Here is a 21,274-nt window from a genome sequence, read left to right as displayed (position 1 = left end):
TACTTATAATGACCAAACGTTCTCGAGGACACACGGGATTTTAGTCTAGTGCTTTCGCTACATACGGCTAATTAATCTTCATTGTTTTGATAAGTGTTGTGTGGGTGAACCTGTGCTAATGTACCGCCCTTCCTAGGACTAATACATACTTGTGATTATACCCCTTGCAAGCATCCGCAACTACAAGAAAGTAATTAAGATAAATCTAACCACAGCCTTAAACTCTGGGATCCTGCTATCCCTCCTGCATCGATATACCTCACGGTGGGCATAAAAACCGACGAACCGAACACCGAGCCGAAACCGATACCGAATATACCGAATTCTCGGTTTTTACTGTTCATGTGTTAAATTTCGGTTTTTAGGATTACTAACCGAACTTAATTCGGTCGGTTCGGTATTTAGCTCGGTTAAACCGCGTTAACCGATATATGGAGTGTCAAACCCGCACGACACAGCCGTTCTAATTTCGATGCGTTGCGTCAAACTCGAAGAGACACCTCGTTCTCAACTTCTCATTGAATACGCCAGACTGCCAGAGTCAGACCTCTCCTCTCGTCTCCCCAACCTGGAAACCGCACAGCACGTCTTATTCATCTGCCTTCTCTGCTCCCGCTCAGCGCTCAGGGCAGGCTCTCGTCTCAGGGTCTCCAGCTCTCCGCGACTCCGCGGCCGCGGTACAGACTCAGCCCGCCGGGCCGCCTCCCACCCTCTCCGACCGCCGCGCCGCCTCCCACCCTCTCCGACCATCCTTGTCCAGCCGCCCGCCACCGTCCAGCACCCGTCGCCGTCCAGACGCCCGCCTCCGTCCACCACCCGTCGTCGAGCCGCCCACCGTAGAGCCGCCCGTCGTCGAGCCGCCCACCGTCGAGCCTCCCGCTATCGACCCAGCTCTCCACGACGGCATCTACGGCCCAGCTCTCCACGACGGCATCTACGGCGGACACAGCGCAATCAGGCAATGTAAGTTTCCAATTAATCACTCAAATCCTCTATGAAAAATGCAATTGATGAATAGATGGCAGAAAATGGAATTGATGAATAAATGGCCCGATCTAAATGTTGTCTCTTTATATATATATGTATAGATGGCAGAAAATGATGTTGAGATGACTGAAGAGGAGATGCGAGTTTATGAGGAAGAAGAAAAGAAGAATGAGGAGCATGAACGGAATAAAAGGGAGAAAGAAGGGCAGGGTAATGATGGGCCAGCAAGGAGGCAAATGGCGAAGAGATCAGAGATGTGGAATCATTTCAGCGAAGTGGTAATTGGTGGTATTCTGCGGAAAGGGAAGTGCAAGTACTGCAATCGTGAGATCAAGGCCCATCCAACAATTAATGGTACATCTGCTTTGAAAAGTCATTTTAATACTTGCAAGTTTAATCCTCACAACAAGAAAAATGCGAATCAAAGTATTTTGCAAGTTAGCCAAGGGGAAACTCCTTTAGTAAGCAAATTTTATCCCGAAGCAATAAGGAAAGCTATTGCTGAAATGATTATAGAAGATGAGCTTCCCTTTGCAACATCTGAAAAGTCAGGTTTCAGAAAATTAATGTCAATAGCTTGTCCTCGTTTTTCTATGCCATCTAGAAGAACGGCAACTAGGGATGCAGTGGGTATTTACTTTGAAGAGAAAGCGAAGCTAAAACTTTTTATGAAACAATCTTGCCAAAGAGCTTGTATCACTACTGATTGCTGGACATCTCAACAACAAGATGGTTATATGACAATCACGGCACATTTTATTGATGGTGATTGGAAATTGCACAAGAAGATTATTAGTTTTTGCATGGTAAAGGGTCATAAGGGAGATGACATTGGGAAAAACTTAGAGCAATGTCTGATGGAGTGGGGCATAGAGAAGGTTATGACAATAACAGTTGATAATGCTAGCTCCAATGATGGTGGTATTAGTTACATGCGGAAGAAGTTGAACAAATCAAAAACTAGCATTGCTGAAGGTAATTATCTGTACATGAGATGTGCTGCCCATATAATAAATTTGATTGTTCAAGACGGTCTAAAAGAGTTGGATGATTCGGTGAAGCGTGTGCGTGCTGCTGTTAGGTTTGTAAGAAATGGGACAAATAGGAGAACCAAATTTAAGCAACTAGCTGATTTGGAGAAGGTGGACAGTGAAGCATTCTTGAATTTAGATATATGCACTAGATGGAATTCCACATCTCATGTTGAAAACTGCCATTGAGTATGAACGAGTATTTACAAGGTATGAGGAAGAAGACCCACACTATGTACTTGATTTAAATAGTGAGAATGGTCCTGGAACTCCCGTTGACAGTGATTGGGAAAATGCTAAGAAAATGGCTGAATTCCTAGGACATTTTTATGATCTCACTCTTAATGTTTCCTCCACACTCCGTGTGACTGCTAATGAATTCTTTCATGAGATTGGTGAAGTGAATGTGTTGCTGCAAGAATGGGCTGACAGTAATGATTCTTTGCGCAAGGCAATGGCGAAGAGAATGCAAGATAAGTATGACAAGTATTGGGGACGTTGGCACGAGAAGGAGGTTGAGAATGAGAATGAGAACGAAAAGGGAAAGGGGAAAGCGAAGGCGAAGGCGAAGAAAAAGGAAGAGGAGAACATGAACTTGCTTATCTTTGTTGCATCCGCTCTTGATCCAAGATTCAAGTTGTCAAATTACACAAAGTTAGTAATTGGCGAGATGTTTGGTGAGGTGAATGGACCAAAAGTTTGGGAGGCAGTGAATGCTTGTTTAAAAGCTTTGTTTGAAGAGTACAAAGCTATCTATGCTCCAACTAATGTAGGTGACTCTCAGTTTCAAGAAAATCAAAAAAGAGAAGGAAGAAGGATGCACTCTCGGATCGCTAAGAAGTTAAGAGTTGGTGCTGAAGTTACTACGAGCAAATCTGAACTTGAGAAATATCTTATGGAAGAGAATGAAGAGGACAACATCAAGTTTGATATTCTAGCATGGTGGAAGTTAAATGCATCTAGATTTCCAGTATTAGCAAGATTGGCTCGTGATGTCTTAGCAATCCCGGTATCAACGGTTGCATCAGAATCGGCATTTAGCACAGGTGGACGTGTTCTAGATGATTTTAGGACCTCGCTTACTCCCTTCATGGTTCAAGTTCTTGTTTGTAGCCAAGATTGGCTAAGGCGTTCTACTCCTATCAATATTGAAGAGGATGTGGAGGAATTAGAGATCTTGGAAAAAGGTAGCATATTCTCTAAGAAATTTCTTCTAATTGTATTTGTTACATGCTAGTATGCTTAATTGCTCATTACATGGTTCTTTCTATATTTCAGAATTACTAGAAGAGTATGCTACTGCAAAGTCTGCCAAGTCGAAGACTGAAGGAGATATGCCCTAGAGGCAATAATAAAGTGGTTATTATTTATATCTTTATGTTTATGATAAATGTTTATATATCATGCTATAATTGTATTAACCGAAATATTAGTACATGTGTGATATGTAGACAAACAAAGAAGTCCCTAGTATGCCTCTTAACTAGCTTTTTGATTAATGGATGATTAGTTTCATAATCATGAACATTGGATGTTATTAATAACAAGGTTATATCATTGTATGAATGATGTAATGGACACACCCAATTAAGCGTAGCATAATATCTCGTCATTAAGTTATTTGCTATAAGCTTTCGATACATAGATACCTAGTCCTTATGACCATGAGATCATGTAAATCACTTATACCGGAAAGGTACTTTGATTACACCAAACACCACTGCGTAAATAGGTGGTTATAAAGGTGGGATTAAGTATCCGGAAAGTATGAGTTGAGGCATATGGATCAACAGTGGGATTTGTCCATCCCGATGATGGATAGATATACTCTGGGCCCTCTCGGTGGAATGTCGTCTAATGTCTTGCAAGCATATGAAGAGTTCATAAGAGACCACATACCACGGTACGAGTAAAGAGTACTTGTCAGGATACGAGGTTGAACAAGGTATAGAGTGATACCGAAGATCAAACCTCGGACAAGTAAAATATCGCGTGACAAAGGGAATTGGTATTGTATGTGAATGGTTCATTCGATCACTAAAGTCATCGTTGAATATGTGGGAGCCATTATGGATCTCCAGATCCCGCTATTGGTTATTGGTCGGAGTGAGTACTCAACCATGTCCGCATAGTTCACGAACCGTAGGGTGACACACTTAAAGTTGGATGTTGAAATGGTAGAACTTGAATATGGAATGGAGTTCGAATATTTGTTTGGAGTCCCGGATGAGATCCCGGACATCACGAGGAGTTCCGGAATGGTCCGGAGAATAAGATTCATATATAGGATGTCATTTTATGTGAATTAAAATGATGCGGAAGGTTCTATGGAAGGTTCTAGAAGGTTCTAGAAAAGTCCGGAAGAAACCACCAAGGAAGGTGGAGTCCCGGTGGGACTCCACCTCCATGGCCGGCCAACCCTAGTGGGGGAGGAGTCCTAAGTGGACTCCCCCTTAGGGGGCCGGCCACCCCCCCCCATATGGAAGGGGGGAATCCCACCCCAAGTGGGATTCCCACCCTAGGTAGGTTTCCTTTTCATATGGAAGGTTTTGGTTTCGGGTCTTATTCGAAGACTTGGAGACCAACACTTGGGGTTCCACCTATATAATGAGGGGCCAAGGGAGGGGGCCGGCCACCCCAAGACCACAAGCTGGCCGCCCCATTGAAGTGGCCGGCCACCCCCTCCCAAACCCTAGCCGCCCCCCTCTCCTCCATATCTCCCGCGTAGCTTTAGCGAAGCTCCGCCGGGTTTCTCCACCACCACCGACACCACGCCGTCGTGCTGTCGGATTCAAGAGGAGCTACTACTTCCGCTGCCCGCTGGAACGGGAGGTGGACGTCGTCTTCATCAACAACCGAACGTGTGACCGAGTACGGAGGTGCTGCCCGTTCGTGGCGCCGGAAGCGATCGTGATCAAGATCTTCTACGAGCTTTTGCAAGCGGCAAGTGAACGTCTACCGCAGCAACAAGAGCCTCATCTTGTAGGCTTTGGAATCTCTTCAAGGGTGAGACTCGATACCCCCTCGTTGCTACCGTCTTCTAGATTGCATCTTGGCTTGGATTGCGTGTTCGCGGTAGGAAATTTTTTGTTTTCTATGCAACGTTATCCTACAGTGGTATCAGAGCCGTGTCTATGCATAGATGGTTGCACGAGTATAACACAATGGTTTTGTGGGCGTTGATGCTCTTGTTATCTTTAGTTTGAGTACTTTGCATCTTTGCGGCATAGTGGGATGAAGCGGCTCGAACTAACTTTACATGACCGCGTTCATGAGACTTGTTCCTCGTTCGACATGCAACTTGTATTGCATAAGAGGCTTTGCGGGTGTCTGTCTCTCCTACTATAGTGAAGATTCAATTTACTCTTCTATTGAAAACATTAGTATCAACGTTGTGGTTCATGTTCGTAGGTAGATTAGATCTCTCTCGAAAACCCTAAACCACGTAAAATATGCAAACAAAATTAGAGACGTCTAACTTGTTTTTGCAGGGTTTGGTGATGTGATATGGCCATAATGTGATGATGAATATGTATGAGATGATCATTATTGTATTGTGGCAACCGGCAGGAGCCTTATGGTTGTCTTTAAATTTCATGTTGAGTAGTATTTCAAAGTAGTTGTAATAGTTGCTACATGGAGGACAATCATGAAGACGGCGCCATTGACCTTGACGCTACGCCGACGATGATGGAGATCATGTCCAAAGATGATGGAGATCATGTCCGTGCTTTGGAGATGAAGATCAAAGGCGCAAAGACAAAAGGGCCATATCATATCACATATGAACTGCATGTGATGTTAATCCTTTTATGCATCTTATTTTTCTTAGATCGCGACGGTAGCATTATAAGATGATCCCTCACTAAAATCTCAAGATAATAAAGTGTTCATCCTTAGTAGCACCATTACCATGACTTGTCGTTTCGAAGCATCTCGTGATGATCGGGTGTGTTAGAATCAACAAGTTCATACAACGGGTGCAAGACAGTTTTGCACATGCGGATACTAAGGTGGCCTTGACGAGCCTAGCATGTACAGACATGGTCTCGGAACACGTGATACCGAAAGGTAGAGCATGAATCATATGGTTGATATGATGAACACTTTGAGTGTTCGCCATTGAAATCACACCTTGTCTCGTGATGATCGGACATAGGTGCGGTGGATTTGGTTCGTGTGATCACTAAGACAATGCGAGGGATATTGTTTTGAGTGGGAGTTCACCTAGATTTTTAATTATGTTGAATTAAAATTTGAACTCAATTTGTCATAAACTTAGTCTAAACTTTTGCAAATATATGTTGTAGAGATGGCGTCCCCAATCAATTTTAACCAGTTCCTAGAGAAAGAAAAACTTAAGAGCAACGGTAGCAACTTCACCGACTGGTTCCGTCATGTGAGGATCTTCCTCTCTGGCGGAAATCTGCAATATGTGCTTGATGCACCGCTAGGTGACCCTCCAGCAGAAACTGAAACCGATGAAGTAAAAGCTGTTTACGAGACTCGAAAAATTCGGTACTCTCAAGTTCAGTGTGCCATCCTGTGCAGTCTGGAATCCAATCTTCAAAAACGTTTTGAGCACCACGATCCTCATGAGTTGATGAAAGAGCTGAAAGCTATTTTTGAGACTCATGCGGCCGTGGAATGCTATGAAGCATCGAAACAATTCTTCAGCTGTATGATGGAAGAAGGCAGCTCCGTTAGTGAGCACATGCTCGCCATGACCAGGCATGCGAAGAAACTCAGTGACTTGGGAATAGTGATTCCTAACAGACTGGGGATTAATCATGTCCTTCAATCACTGCCACCAAGTTACAAGAACTTTGTGATGAACTACAATATGCAGAACATGAACAAGGAGTTACCTGAACTCTTTGGCATGCTAAAAGCTGCTGAGATTGAGATCAAGAAAGAGCACCAAGTGTTGATGGTCAACAAGACCACCAGTTTCAAGAAACAGGGCAAGTCTAAGGGAAAATTCAAGAAGGGTGGCAAGAAAGCTGCCACGCCTCCTATGAAACCTAAGAACGGCCTAAGCCTGATGCTGAGTGCTATTACTGCAAGGAAAAGGGACACTGGAAGCGTAATTGCTCCAAGTATCTGGCTGATCTGAAGAGCGGCCTTGTCAAGAAGAAGAAAGAAGGTATATCTGATATACATGTTATAGATGTTTATCTCACTGGTCCTCGTTCTAGTACCTGGGTATTTGATACTGGTTCGGTTGCTCATATTTGTAACTCGACACAGGAACTAAAGAATAAACGGAGACTAATGAAAGATGAAGTGACGATGCGCGTTGGAAACGGATCCAAGGTCAATGTGATCGCAGTCGGCACACTTCCTCTACATCTACCTTCGGGATTAGTTTTAAGCCTAAATAATTGTTATTTTGTACCTGCGTTGAGCATGAACATTATATCTGGATCTTGTTTAATGCAAGACGGTTATTCATTCAAGTCTGAGAATAAAGGTTGTTGTATTTTTATGAGTAATATCTTTTATGGTCGGGCACCAGAAAAGAATGGCTTATTTCTGTTAGATCTCGATAGTAGTGACACACATATAAATAACATTGATGCTAAGCGAATTAAATTGAATGATAATTCTACTTATATGTGGCACTGTCGTCTTGGTCATATTGGAGTGAAACGCATGAAGAAACTCCATAAAGATGGATTACTTGAATCACTTGACTTTGAGTCACTTGATAGATGCGAAGCATGTCTAATGGGTAAAATGACTAAGACTCCATTTTCTGGTATGATGGAGCGAGCTACTGACTTATTGGAAATCATACATACCGATGTGTGCGGACCAATGAGCGTGGCATCGCGCGGTGGTTATCGTTATGTTCTAACCTTCACAGATGATCTGAGTAGATATGGGTATATCTATTTCATAAAACATAAATCCGAAACTTTCGAGAAGTTTAAGGAATTCCAAAGTGAAGTAGAAAATCAACGTAACAAGAAGATTAAATTTCTACGATCTGATCGTGGAGGTGAATATCTGAGTTATGAGTTTGGCATGCATTTAAAGAAATGCGGAATACTTTCACAATTGACACCGCCGGGAACACCACAACGAAACGATGTATCCGAACGTCGTAATCGAACTCTCTTAGATATGGTTCGTTCTATGATGTCTCTTACTGATTTGCCGTTATCATTTTGGAGTTATGCATTAGAGACAGCCGCATTCACTTTAAATAGAGCACCATCAAAATCCGTAGAAACGACACCGTATGAATTATGGTTTAATAAGAAACCTAAGCTGTCGTTCCTGAAAGTTTGGGGTTGCGAAGCCTATGTAAAGAAGTTACAACCGGACAAGCTAGAACCCAAAGCGGAGAAATGCGTCTTCATAGGATACCCTAAGGAAACTATAGGGTACACTTTCTATCACAGATCCGAAGGCAAAATCTTTGTTGCTAAGAACGGAACCTTTCTTGAGAAAGAATTTCTCACTAAAGAAGTGACTGGAAGAAAAGTAGAACTCGATGAGATTGATGAATCTATACTCGTTGATCAGAGTAGCGCAGTACCGGAAGTTGTACTTGTACCGCCTACACCGGCAACAGAGGAAGCTAATGATAATGATCATGAAACTTCGAACGAAGAAACTACTGAACCTCGCAGATCGACAAGGGAACGTACCACTCCTAATTGGTATGATCCTTGTCTAAATGTCATGATTGTGGATAACAATGATGAGGACCCTGCGACGTATGAAGAAGCGATGATGAGCCCAGATTCCAACAAATGGCAAGAAGCCATGAAATCCGAAATGGGATCCATGTATGATAACAAAGTATGGACTTTGGTAGACTTACCTGATAGCCGAAAGGCTGTCGAGAATAAATGGATCTTCAAGAGAAAAACAGATGCTGATGGTAATATTACTGTCTATAAAGCTCGACTTGTCGCAAAGGGTTTCCGACAAATTCAAGGAGTTGACTACGATGAGACTTTCTCACCTGTAGCGAAGCTAAAATCTGTGAGGATTTTGTTAGCAATAGCTGCATTTTTCGATTACGAGATTTGGCAGATGGATGTTAAAACGGCGTTCCTTAATGGAGACATTGAGGAAGAGTTGTATATGGTACAACCCAAAGGTTTTGTCGATCCTAAAAATGCTGACAAAGTATGCAAACTTCAGCGTTCAATCTATGGACTGAAGCAAGCATCGAGAAGTTGGAACCGACGCTTTGATAAGGTGATCAAAGACTTCGGGTTTATACAGTGTCATGGAGAGGCCTGTATTTACAAGAAAGTGAGTGGGAGCTCTGTAGCATTCCTGATATTATATGTAGATGACATATTATTGATCGGAAATGATATAGAACTATTAAGCAGTGTTAAAGGTTATTTGAATAATAGTTTTTCAATGAAAGACCTTGGTGAAGCATCGTATATATTAGGCATCAAGATTTATAGAGATAGATCAAGACGCCTAATAGGGCTATCACAGAGTACATATCTGGACAAGATTCTAAAGAAGTTTAGAATGGACGAAAGTAAGAAAGGGTTCTTACCTATGTTACCAGGCAACGACTTGAGTAAGACTCAAGGACCGGCTACTACAGAAGAAAGAGAAAGGATGAATAATATCCCCTATGCCTCGGGCAAGAGGATCTATCATGTATGCCATGCTATGTACTAGACCGGATATAGCACATGCTGTTAGTTTGACTAGCAGATATCAAAGTGATCCAGGAATGGAACACTGGACAGCGGTCAAGAATATCCTGAAGTACTTGAAAAGAACTAAGGATATGTTTCTTTGTTATGGAGGTGACCAAGAGCTCGTTGTAAGTGGTTACACCGATGCAAGTTGGAACACTGATCCTGATGACTCGAGTCACGATGCAGGTACGTGTTTATATTGAATGGTGCTGCGATGAAGTGGGCAAGCTCGAAGCGGTGCACGGTGGCGAAGTCTTCAACAGAATCGAGTACATAGCGGTTTCAGAGGCTTCATCGAAGCGGTATGGATGAAGAGGTTCATTGTAGAGCTCGGTGTGGTTCCTAGTGCATTGGACCCATTAATCATTTACTGTGATAACATGGGTGCCATCGCCAATGCACAAGAGCCAAGATCACACAAGAGGCTGAAGCATATCAAGCTGCGTTACCACACGATTCGCGAGTACATCGAAGATGGATGATGGCGTGTAACTCACACGTTCGTTGGGAACCCCAAGAGGAAGGTATGATGCGCACAGCAGCAAGTTTTCCCTCAGAAAGAAACCAAGGTTTATCGAACCAGGAGGAGCCAAGAAGCACGTTGAAGGTTGATGGCGGCGGGATGTAGTGCGGTGCAACACCAGGGATTCCGGCGCCAACGTGGAACCTGCACAACACAACCAAAGTACTTTGCCCCAACGAAACAGTGAGGTTGTCAATCTCCCCAGCTTGCTGTAACAAAGGATTAACCGTATTGTGTGGAAGATGATTGTTTGCAGAAAACAGTAAAACAGTATTGCAGTAGATTGAATTTCAGTAAAGAGAATTGGACCGGGGTCCACAGTTCACTAGAGGTGTCTCTCCCATAAGACAAACAGCATGTTGGGTGAACAAATTACAGTTGGGCAATTGACAAATAAAGAGAGCATGACCATGCACATACATATCATGATGAGTATAGTGAGATTTAATTGGGCATTACGACAAAGTACATAGACCGCCATCCAACTGCATCTATGCCTAAAAAGTCCACCTTCAAAGTTATCATCCGAACCCTCCGTATTAAGTTGCAAAGCAACAGACAATTGCATTAAGTATGGTGCGTAATGTAATCAACAACTACATCCTTAGACATAGCATCAATGTTTTATCCCTAGTGGCAACAGCACAACACAACCTTAGAACTTTCTCACATCGTCCTGTGTCAATGCAGCATGAACCCACTATCGAGCATAAATACTCCCTCTTGGAGTTACAAGCATCTACTTGGCCAGAGCATCTACTAGTAACGGAGAGCATGCAAGATCATAAACAACACATAGATATAACTTTGATAATCAACATAACAAGTATTCTCTATTCATCGGATCCCAACAAACGCAACATATAGAATTACAGATAGATGATCTTGATCATGTTAGGCAACTCACAAGATCCGACAATGATAGCACAATGGGGAGAAGACAACCATCTAGCTACTGCTATGGACCCATAGTCCAGGGGTAGACTACTCACACATCACACCGGAGGCGACCATGGCGGCGTAGAGTCCTCCGGGAGATGATTCCCCTCTCCGGCAGGGTGCCGGAGGCGATCTCCTGGATCCCCCGAGATGGGATCGGCGTTGGCGGCGTCTCCGGAAGGTTTTCCGTATCGTGGCTCTCGGTACTGGGGGTTTCGTCACGGAGGCTTTAAGTAGGCGGAAGGGCAAGTCAGGAGGGGGCACAGGGGCCCCACACCATAGGCCGGCGCGGCCAGGGGCCAGGCCGCGCCGCCCTAGGGTTTGGCCGCCTCGTGGCCCCACTTCGTTTCGTCTTCGGACTTCTGGAAGCTTCGTGGAAAAATAGGCCCCTGGGCGTTGATTTCATCCAATTCCGAGAATATTTCCTTACTAGGATTTCTGAAACCAAAAACAGCAGAAAACAAGAATCGGCACTTCGGCATCTTGTTAATAGGTTAGTTCCGTAAAATGCACGAATATGACATAAAGTGTGCATAAAACATGTAGATAACATCAATAATGTGGCATGGAACATAAGAAATTATCGATACGTCGGAGACGTATCAGCATCCCCAAGCTTAGTTCTGCTCGTCCAGCGAGGTAAAACGATAACACGTATAATTTCGAGTGACATGCCATCATAATCTTGATCATACTATTTGTAAAGCATATGTAGTGAATGCAGCGATCAAAACAATGTATATGACATGAGTAAACAAGTGAATCATAAAGCAAAGACTTTTCATGAATAGCACTTCAAGACAAGCATCAATAAGTCTTGCATAAGAGTTAACTCATAAAGCAATAATTCAAAGTAAAGGCATTGAAGCAACACAAAAGAAGATTAAGTTTCAGCGGTTGCTTTCAACTTGTAACATGTATATCTCATGGATATTGTCAACATAGAGTAATATAATAAGTGCAATAAGCAAATATGTAGGAATCAATACACAGTTCACACAAGTGTTTGCTTCTTGAGGTGGAGAGAAATAGGTGAACTGACTCAACATTGAAAGTAAAAGAATGGTCCTCCATAGAGGAAAAGCATCGATTGCTATATTTGTGCTAGAGCTTTGATTTTGAAAACATGAAACAATTTTGTCAACGGTAGTAATAAAGCATATGTATCATGTAAATTATATCTTACAAGTTGCAAGCCTCATGCATAGTGTACTAATAGTGCCCGCACCTTGTCCTAATTAGCTTGGACTACCGGATCATCACAATGCACATGTTTTGACCAAGTGTCACAAAGGGGTACCTCTATGCCGCCTGTACAAAGGTCTAAGGAGAAAGCTCGCATTGGATTTCTCGCTATTGATTATTCTTCAACTTAGACATCCATACCGGGACAACATAGACAACAGATAATGGACTCCTCTTTTATGCATAAGCATGTAACAACAATTAATAATTTTCTCATTTGAAATTGAGGATATATGTCCAAAACTGAAACTTCCACCATGGATCATGGCTTTAGTTAGCGGCCCAATGTTCTTCTCTAACAATATGCATGCTTAACCATAAGGTGGTAGATCTCTCTTACTTCAGACAAGACGGACATGCATAGCAACTCACATGAAATTCAACAATGAATAGTTGATGGCGTCCCCAGTGAACATGGTTATCGCACAACAAGCAACTTAATAAGAGATAAAGTGCATAATTACATATTCAATACCACAATAGTTTTTAAGCTATTTGTCCCATGAGCTATATATTGCAAAGGTGAATGATGGAATTTTAAAGGTAGCACTCAAGCAATTTACTTTGGAATGGCGGAAAATACCATGTAGTAGGTAGGTATGGTGGACACAAATGGCATAGTGGTTGGCTCAAGTATTTTGGATGCATGAGAAGTAATCCCTCTCGATACAAGGTTTAGGCTAGCAAGGCTTATTTGAAACAAACACAAGGATGAACCGGTGCAGCAAAACTCACATAAAAGACATATTGAAAACATTATAAAACTCTACACCGTCTTCCTTGTTGTTCAAACTCAATACTAGAAATTATCTAGACCTTAGAGAAACCAAATATGCAAACCAAATTTTAGCATGCTCTATGTATTTCTTCATTAATGGGTGCAAAGTATATGATGCAAGAGCTTAATCATGAACACAACAATTGCCAAGTATCACATTACCCAAGACATTTATAGCAATTACTACATGTATCATTTTCCAATTCCAACCATATAACAATTTAACGAAGGAGAAACTTCGCCATGAATACTATGAGTAGAAACCAAGGACATACTTGTCCATATGCTACAGCGGAGCGTGTCTCTCTCCCATAAATTGAATGCTAGGATCCATTTTATTCAAACAAAAACAAAAACAAAAACAAACCGACGCTCCAAGCAAAGCACATAAGATGTGATGGAATAAAAATATAGTTTCAGGGGAGGAACCTGATAATGTTGTCGATGAAGAAGGGGATGCCTTTGGCATCCCCAAGCTTAGACGCTTGAGTCTTCTTAGAATATGCAGGGGTGAACCACCGGGGCATCCCCAAGCTTAGAGCTTTCACTCTCCTTGATCATGTTGCATCATACTCCTCTCTTGATCCTTGAAAACTTCCTCCACACCAAACTCGAAACAACTCATTAGAGGGTTAGTGCACAATAAAAATTAACATATTAAGAGGTGATACAATCATTCTTAACACTTCTAGACATTGCATAATGCTACTGGACATTAGTGGATCAAAGAAATTCATCCAACATAGCAAAAGAGGCAATGCGAAATAAAAGGCAGAATCTGTCAAAACAGAACAGTTCGTATTGACGAATTTTAAAATGGCACCAGACTTGCTCAAATGAAAATGCTCAAATTGAATGAAAGTTGCGTACATATCTGAGGATCATGCACGTAAATTGGCTTAATTTTCTGAGCTACCTACAGGGAGGTGGACCCAGATTCGTGACAGCAAAGAAATCTGGAACTGCGCAGTAATCCAAATCTAGTACTTACTTTTCTATCAACGGCTTTACTTGGCACAACAAAACACTAAACTAAGATAAGGAGAGGTTGCTACAGTAGTAAACAACTTCCAAGACACAAAATAAAAACAAAGTACTGTAGGTAAAAACATGGGTTGTCTCCCATAAGCGCTTTTCTTTAACGCCTTTCAGCTAGGCGCAGAAAGTGTGTATCAAGTATTATCAAGAGATGAAGTGTCAACATCATAATTTGTTCTCATAATAGAATCAAAAGGTAACTTCATTATCTTTCTAGGGAAGTGTTCCATACCTTTCTTGAGAGGAAATTGATATTTTATATTACCTTCCTTCATATCAATGATAGCACCAACAGTTCGAAGAAAAGGTCTTCCCAATACAATGGGACAAGATGCATTGCATTCAATATCCAAGACAACAAAATCAACGGGGACAAGGTTATTGTTAACGGTAATGCGAACATTATCAACTTTCCCCAAAGGTTTCTTTGTAGAATGATCAGCAAGATTAACATCCAAATAACAATTTTTCAGCGGTGGCAAGTCAAGCATATTATAAATTTTCTTAGGCATAACAGAAATACTTGCACCAAGATCACATAAAGCATTACAATCAAAATCTTTAACCTTCATCTTAATGATGGGCTCCCAACCATCCTCTAGCTTTTTAGGAATAGAGGCTTCGCGCTCTAGTTTCTCTTCTCTAGCTTTTATTAGAGCATTTGTAATATGATGTGTGAAAGCCAAATTTATAGCACTAGCATTAGGACTTTTAGCAAGTTTTTGCAAGAACTTTATGACTTCAGAGATGTGGCAATCATCAAAATTCAAACCATTATAATCTAAAGCAATGGGATCATCATCCCCAATGTTGGAAAAAAATTCAGCAGCTTTATCACAAGCAGTTTCAAAGTAGCTTTAGCAGCTTTAAAGCAGTTTCTCGCGCTTTGCATTAGAAGTGGAAACATTGCTAACACCAATTCTTTTATTATTATTAGTAGGAGGTGCAGCAACATGTGTAGCATTAGCATTACAAGTGGTGGTAATAGTCCAAACTTTAGCTACATTCTTCTCTTTAGCTAGTTTTTCATTTTCTTCTCTATCCCACCTAGCACGCAGTTCAGCCATTAATCTTATATTCTCATTAATTCTAACTTGGATGGCATTTGCTGTAGTAACAATTTTATTATGATGATTCTCATTAGGCAAAACTTTCGATTTCAAAAGATCAACATCAGCAACAAGACTATCGACTTTAGAAGCAAGTATGTCAATTTTCCCAAGCTTTTCTTCAACAGATTTGTTAAAAGCAGTTTGTGTACTAATAAATTCTTTAAGCATGGCTTCAAGTCCAGGGGGTGAATTCCTATTATTGTTGTAAGAATTACCATAAGAATTACCATAGCCGTTGCCATTATTATAAGGATATGGCCTATAGTTGTTACTAGAATTGTTCCGGTAAGCATTGTTGTTGAAATTATTATTTTTAATGAAGTTCACATCAACATGTTCTTCTTGTGCAACCAATGAAGCTAATGGAACATTATTAGGATTATTAGTCCTATCATTCACAAGCATAGACATAATAGCATCAATCTTATCACTCAAGGAAGAGGTTTCTTCGACAGAATTTACCTTCTTATCTTGTGGAGCTCTTTCCGTGTGCCATTCAGAGTAGTTGATCATCATATTATCAAGAACCTTTGTTGCTTCACCAAGAGTGATGGACATAAAGGTACCTCCAGCAGCCGAATCCAATAAATTCCGCGAAGAAAAATTTAGTCCTGCATAAAAGGTTTGGATGATCATCCAAGTAGTCAGTCCATGGGTTGGGCAATTTTTAACCAGAGATTTCATTCTTTCCCAAGCTTGAGCAACATGTTCAGTATCTAATTGTTTAAAATTCATTATGCTACTCCTCAAAGATATAATTTTAGCAGGGGGATAATATCTACCAATAAAAGCATCCTTGCATTTAGTCCATGAATCAATACTATTCTTAGGCAGAGATAGCAACCAATCTTTAGCTCTTCCTCTTAACGAGAAAGGGAACAATTTTAATTTTATAATGTCACCATCTACATCTTTATACTTTTGCATTTCACATAGTTCAACAAAATTATTAAGATGGGCAGCAGCATCATCAGAACTAACACCAGAAAATTGCTCTCGCATAACAAGATTCAGTAAAGCAGGTTTAATTTGAAAGAATTCTGCTGTAGTAACAGGTGGAGCAATAGGTGTGCATAAGAAATCATTATTATTTGTGGTTGTGAAGTCACACAACTTAGTATTTTCAGGGTTGGCCATTTTAACAACAGTAAATAAAGCAAACTAGATAAAGTAAATGCAAGTAACTAATTTTTTTGTGTTTTTGATATAGCAAACAAGATAGAAAATAAAGTAAAACTAGCAACTAATTTTTTTTGTGTTTTGATTTAGTGCAGCAAACAAAGTAGTAAATAAAACTAAGCAAGACAAAAACAAAGTAAAGAGATTGAGAAGTGGAGACTCCCCTTGCAGCGTGTCTTGATCTCCCCGGCAACGGCGCCAGAAATCTAGCTTGATGGCGTGTAACTCACACGTTCGTTGGGAACCCCAAGAGGAAGGTATGATGCGCACAGCAGCAAGTTTTCCCTCAGAAAGAAACCAAGGTTTATCGAACTAGGAGGAGCCAAGAAGCACGTTGAAGGTTGATGGCGGCGGGATGTAGTGCGGCGCAACACCAGGGATTCCGGCGCCAACGTGGAACCTGCACAACACAACCAAAGTACTTTGCCCCAACGAAACAGTGAGGTTGTCAATCTCACCGGCTTGCTGTAACAAAGGATTAACCGTATTGTGTGGAAGATGATTGTTTGCAGAAAACAGTAAAACAGTATTGCAGTAGATTGAATTTCAGTAAAGAGAATTGGACCGGGGTCCACAGTTCACTAGAGGTGTCTCTCCCATAAGACAAACAGCATGTTGGGTGAACAAATTACAGTTGGGCAATTGACAAATAAAGAGAGCATGACCATGCACATACATATCATGATGAGTATAGTGAGATTTAATTGGGCATTACGACAAAGTACATAGACCGCCATCCAACTGCATCTATGCCTAAAAAGTCCACCTTCAAAGTTATCATCCGAACCCTCCGGTATTAAGTTGCAAAGCAACAGACAATTGCATTAAGTATGGTGCGTAATGTAATCAACAACTACATCCTTAGACATAGCATCAATGTTTTATCCCTAGTGGCAACAGCACAACACAACCTTAGAACTTTCTGTCACTGTCCCAGGTGTCAATGCAGGCATGAACCCACTATCGAGCATAAATACTCCCTCTTGGAGTTAGAAGCATCTACTTGGCCAGAGCATCTACTAGTAACGGAGAGCATGCAAGATCATAAACAACACATAGATATAACTTTGATAATCAACATAACAAGTATTCTCTATTCATCGGATCCCAACAAACGCAACATATAGAATTACAGATAGATGATCTTGATCATGTTAGGCAGCTCACAAGATCCGACAATGATAGCACAATGGGGAGAAGACAACCATCTAGCTACTGCTATGGACCCATAGTCCAGGGGTAGACTACTCACACATCACACCGGAGGCGACCATGGCGGCGTAGAGTCCTCCGGGAGATGATTCCCCTCTCCGGCAGGGTGCCGGAGGCGATCTCCTGGATCCCCCGAGATGGGATCGGCGTTGGCGGCGTCTCTGGAAGGTTTTCCGTATCGTGGCTCTCGGTACTGGGGGTTTCGTCACGGAGGCTTTAAGTAGGCGGAAGGGCAAGTCAGGAGGGGGCACAGGGGCCCCACACCATAGGCCGGCGCGGCTAGGGGCCAGGCCGCGCCGCCCTAGGGTTTGGCCGCCTCGTGGCCCCACTTCGTTTCGTCTTCGGACTTCTGGAAGCTTCGTGGAAAAATAGGCCCCTGGGCGTTGATTTCGTCCAATTCCGAGAATATTTCCTTACTAGGATTTCTGAAACCAAAAACAGCAGAAAACAGCAACTGGCACTTCGGCATCTTGTTAATAGGTTAGTTCCAGAAAATGCACGAATATGACATAAAGTGTGCATAAAACATGTAGATAACATCAATAATGTGGCATGGAACATAAGAAATTATCGATACGTCGGAGACGTATCAATGGAGAAGTAAAGATTTGCAAAGTACACACTGATCTGAATGTAGCAGATCCGTTGACTAAAGCTCTCCCTAGGGCAAAGCATGACCAACACCAGAATGCCATGGGTGTTAGGTATATTACAATGTAATCTAGATTATTGACTCTAGTGCAAGTGGGAGACTGAAGGAGATATGCCCTAGAGGCAATAATAAAGTGGTTATTATTTATATCTTTATGTTTATGATAAATGTTTATATATCATGCTATAATTGTATTAACCAAAACATTAGTACATGTGTGATATGTAGACAAACAAAGAAGTCCCTAGTATGCCTCTTAACTAGCTTTTTGATTAATGGATGATTAGTTTCATAATCATGAACATTGGATGTTATTAATAACAAGGTTATATCATTGTATGAATGATGTAATGGACACACCCAATTAAGCGTAGCATAAGATCTCGTCATTAAGTTATTTGCTATAAGCTTTCGATACATAGATACCTAGTCCTTATGACCATGAGATCATGTAAATCACTTATACCGGAAAGGTACTTTGATTACACCAAACACCACTGCGTAAATGGGTGGTTATAAAGGTGGGATTAAGTATCCGGAAAGTATGAGTTGAGGCATATGGATCAACAGTGGGATTTGTCCATCCCGATGACGGATAGATATACTCTGGGCCCTCTCGGTGGAATGTCGTCTAATGTCTTGCAAGCATATGAATGAGTTCATAAGAGACCACATACCACGGTACGAGTAAAGAGTACTTGTCAGGAGACGAGGTTGAACAAGGTATAGAGTGATACCGAAGATCAAACCTCGGACAAGTAAAATATCGCGTGACAAAGGGAATTGGTATTGTATGTGAATGGTTCATTCGATCACTAAAGTCATCGTTGAATATGTGGGAGCCATTATGGATTTCCAGATCCCGCTATTGGTTATTGGTCGGAGTGAGTACTCAACCATGTCCGCATAGTTCACGAACCGTAGGGTGACACACTTAAAGTTGGATGTTGAAATGGTAGAACTTGAATATGGAATGGAGTTCGAATATTTGTTCGGAGTCCCGGATGAGATCCCGGACATCACGAGGAGTTCCGGAATGGTCCGGAGAATAAGATTCATATATAGGATGTCATTTTATGTGAATTAAAATGATGCGGAAGGTTCTATGGAAGGTTCTAGAAGGTTCTAGAAAAGTCCGGAAGAAACCACCAAGGAAGGTGGAGTCCCGGTGGGACTCCACCTCCATGGCCGGCCAACCCTAGTGGGGGAGGAGTCCCAAGTGGACTCCCCCTTAGGGGGCCGGCCACCCCCCCATATGGAAGGGGGGAATCCCACCCCAAGTGGGATTCCCACCCTAGGTAGGTTTCCTTTTCATATGGAAGGTTTTGGTTTCGGGTCTTATTCGAAGACTTGGAGACCAACACTTGGGGTTCCACCTATATAATGAGGGGCCAAGTGAGGGGGCCGGCCACCCCAAGACCACAAGCTGGCCGCCCCATTGAAGTGGCCGGCCACCCCCTCCCAAACCCTAGCCGCCCCCCTCTCCTCCATATCTCCCGCGTAGCTTTAGCGAAGCTCCGCCGGGTTTCTCCACCACCACCGACACCACGCCGTCGTGCTGTCGGATTCAAGAGGAGCTACTACTTCCGCTGCCCGCTGGAACGGGAGGTGGACGTCGTCTTCATCAACAACTGAACGTGTGACCGAGTACGGAGGTGCTGCCCGTTCGTGGCGCCGGAAGCGATCATGATCAAGATCTTCTACGCGCTTTTGCAAGCGTCAAGTGAACGTCTACCGCAGCAACAAGAGCCTCATCTTGTAGGCTTTGGAATCTCTTCAAGGGTGAGACTCGATACCCCCTCGTTGCTACCGTCTTCTAGATTGCATCTTGGCTTGGATTGCGTGTTCGCGGTAGGAAATTTTTTGTTTTCTATGCAACGTTATCCTACAAAGACATCACAAGCTAGCAATACTTGTTCAGATTAAACTTGGTGAGTTCCCTGTTCCATAGTTAATATTTTTGCTGATGTACTCAAGTGTCAAGCTCATGGTTTCCTTACTATCGCAAGTGAGCACAAATGCTTAATCTTCTATATGGGCAGAAAGTTTAGTATGACTGGTTTATACAACCATTGGTTTCCAGGATGTTTTGATACAGGGTTTAGATCTCCCTTCGATGATATTGTGGTATAATGCTTTTCTAATGCTCCCCTGATTATTTTCACATCTCTATAACATGAATGCACATTCTTGCCCATCATAAATAATAAAGAAGCATGACATAAGATAGGGGTGAACTAGCCAGTATATTTGCAGCTCCATGTTGTGGAAGTTTTTTCGCTACTTGTAATCTCGTGCTTATTATATCTGCCAATTTTCTCTCAGGGCAAGGAAGCAAGGAGTATGTCTTTGTTGCCAACTCAGACAACTTGGGTGCCAATTTTCTCGTCTCTGGCTTGTTAGGCTGTTTACTGAATGTTGACTGTTCTGCCCCAAAGTCTGGTGAATCGACTTGAATGGACTGTGTTGTGCTGTACTACATGGCAAATCTGTGTAATCTCCGCATTGATAGCATGTAAAGCACATTCTACCGATTTCCTATTATCCTATGTCCTGTTACTTGGCCAAGTTGATGACACACCTTTTTGCTGTGCATCTATGATCGATCTTACCTTGCTGTTGTTGATGACAACTTGATGTTGCTATTGTCAAGTGCCGGATCGCTGGTTTTCTTCAGATGACTGTCATGTGTCAAGTGTCAAGCTTTTTTCTGTTACATATCGATTCTAATTCTATGTATGCGTCACTGAAGTCTCAACTATCAATTGTCAAGTGTGTTAACTATAATCTATATATGTTGTCAGATTTTACTATTCCTTGCAAGTTGCACTGTGTTGCAAAAGTTCTTGTTTTGGGTCGTTTTGCTATCATTTATTATAGATCTCTGTTT

At 42.0% G+C, this 21,274-nt stretch overlaps 1 protein-coding gene and 1 long non-coding RNA gene across 2 annotated transcripts; both read left to right on the top strand.

The window, feature by feature from the left end:
* Positions 1-2,322: 2,322 nt before the first annotated feature.
* LOC139833655 (zinc finger BED domain-containing protein RICESLEEPER 2-like) lies at positions 2,323-3,361 on the top strand. Its single transcript, XM_071823992.1, has 2 exons — positions 2,323-3,205; positions 3,297-3,361. Exons 1-2 carry the CDS (start codon positions 2,323-2,325, stop codon positions 3,359-3,361), a joined length of 948 nt encoding a protein of 315 aa, XP_071680093.1.
* Positions 3,362-20,397: 17,036 nt separating this feature from the next.
* On the top strand, positions 20,398-20,952 carry LOC127318313 (uncharacterized). The gene is made up of 2 exons (XR_007861784.2): positions 20,398-20,511; positions 20,710-20,952. It is a non-coding gene; the product is annotated as an uncharacterized lncRNA (long non-coding RNA).
* The last annotated feature ends 322 nt before the right edge of the window (positions 20,953-21,274 follow it).

Source organism: Lolium perenne, chromosome 7, assembly GCF_019359855.2.
Source record: "Lolium perenne isolate Kyuss_39 chromosome 7, Kyuss_2.0, whole genome shotgun sequence".
Lineage (NCBI taxonomy): Eukaryota > Viridiplantae > Streptophyta > Magnoliopsida > Poales > Poaceae > Lolium > Lolium perenne.
Note: the sequence above shows the minus strand (reverse complement) of the source record. Positions and strands in the feature narration are given on the sequence as shown.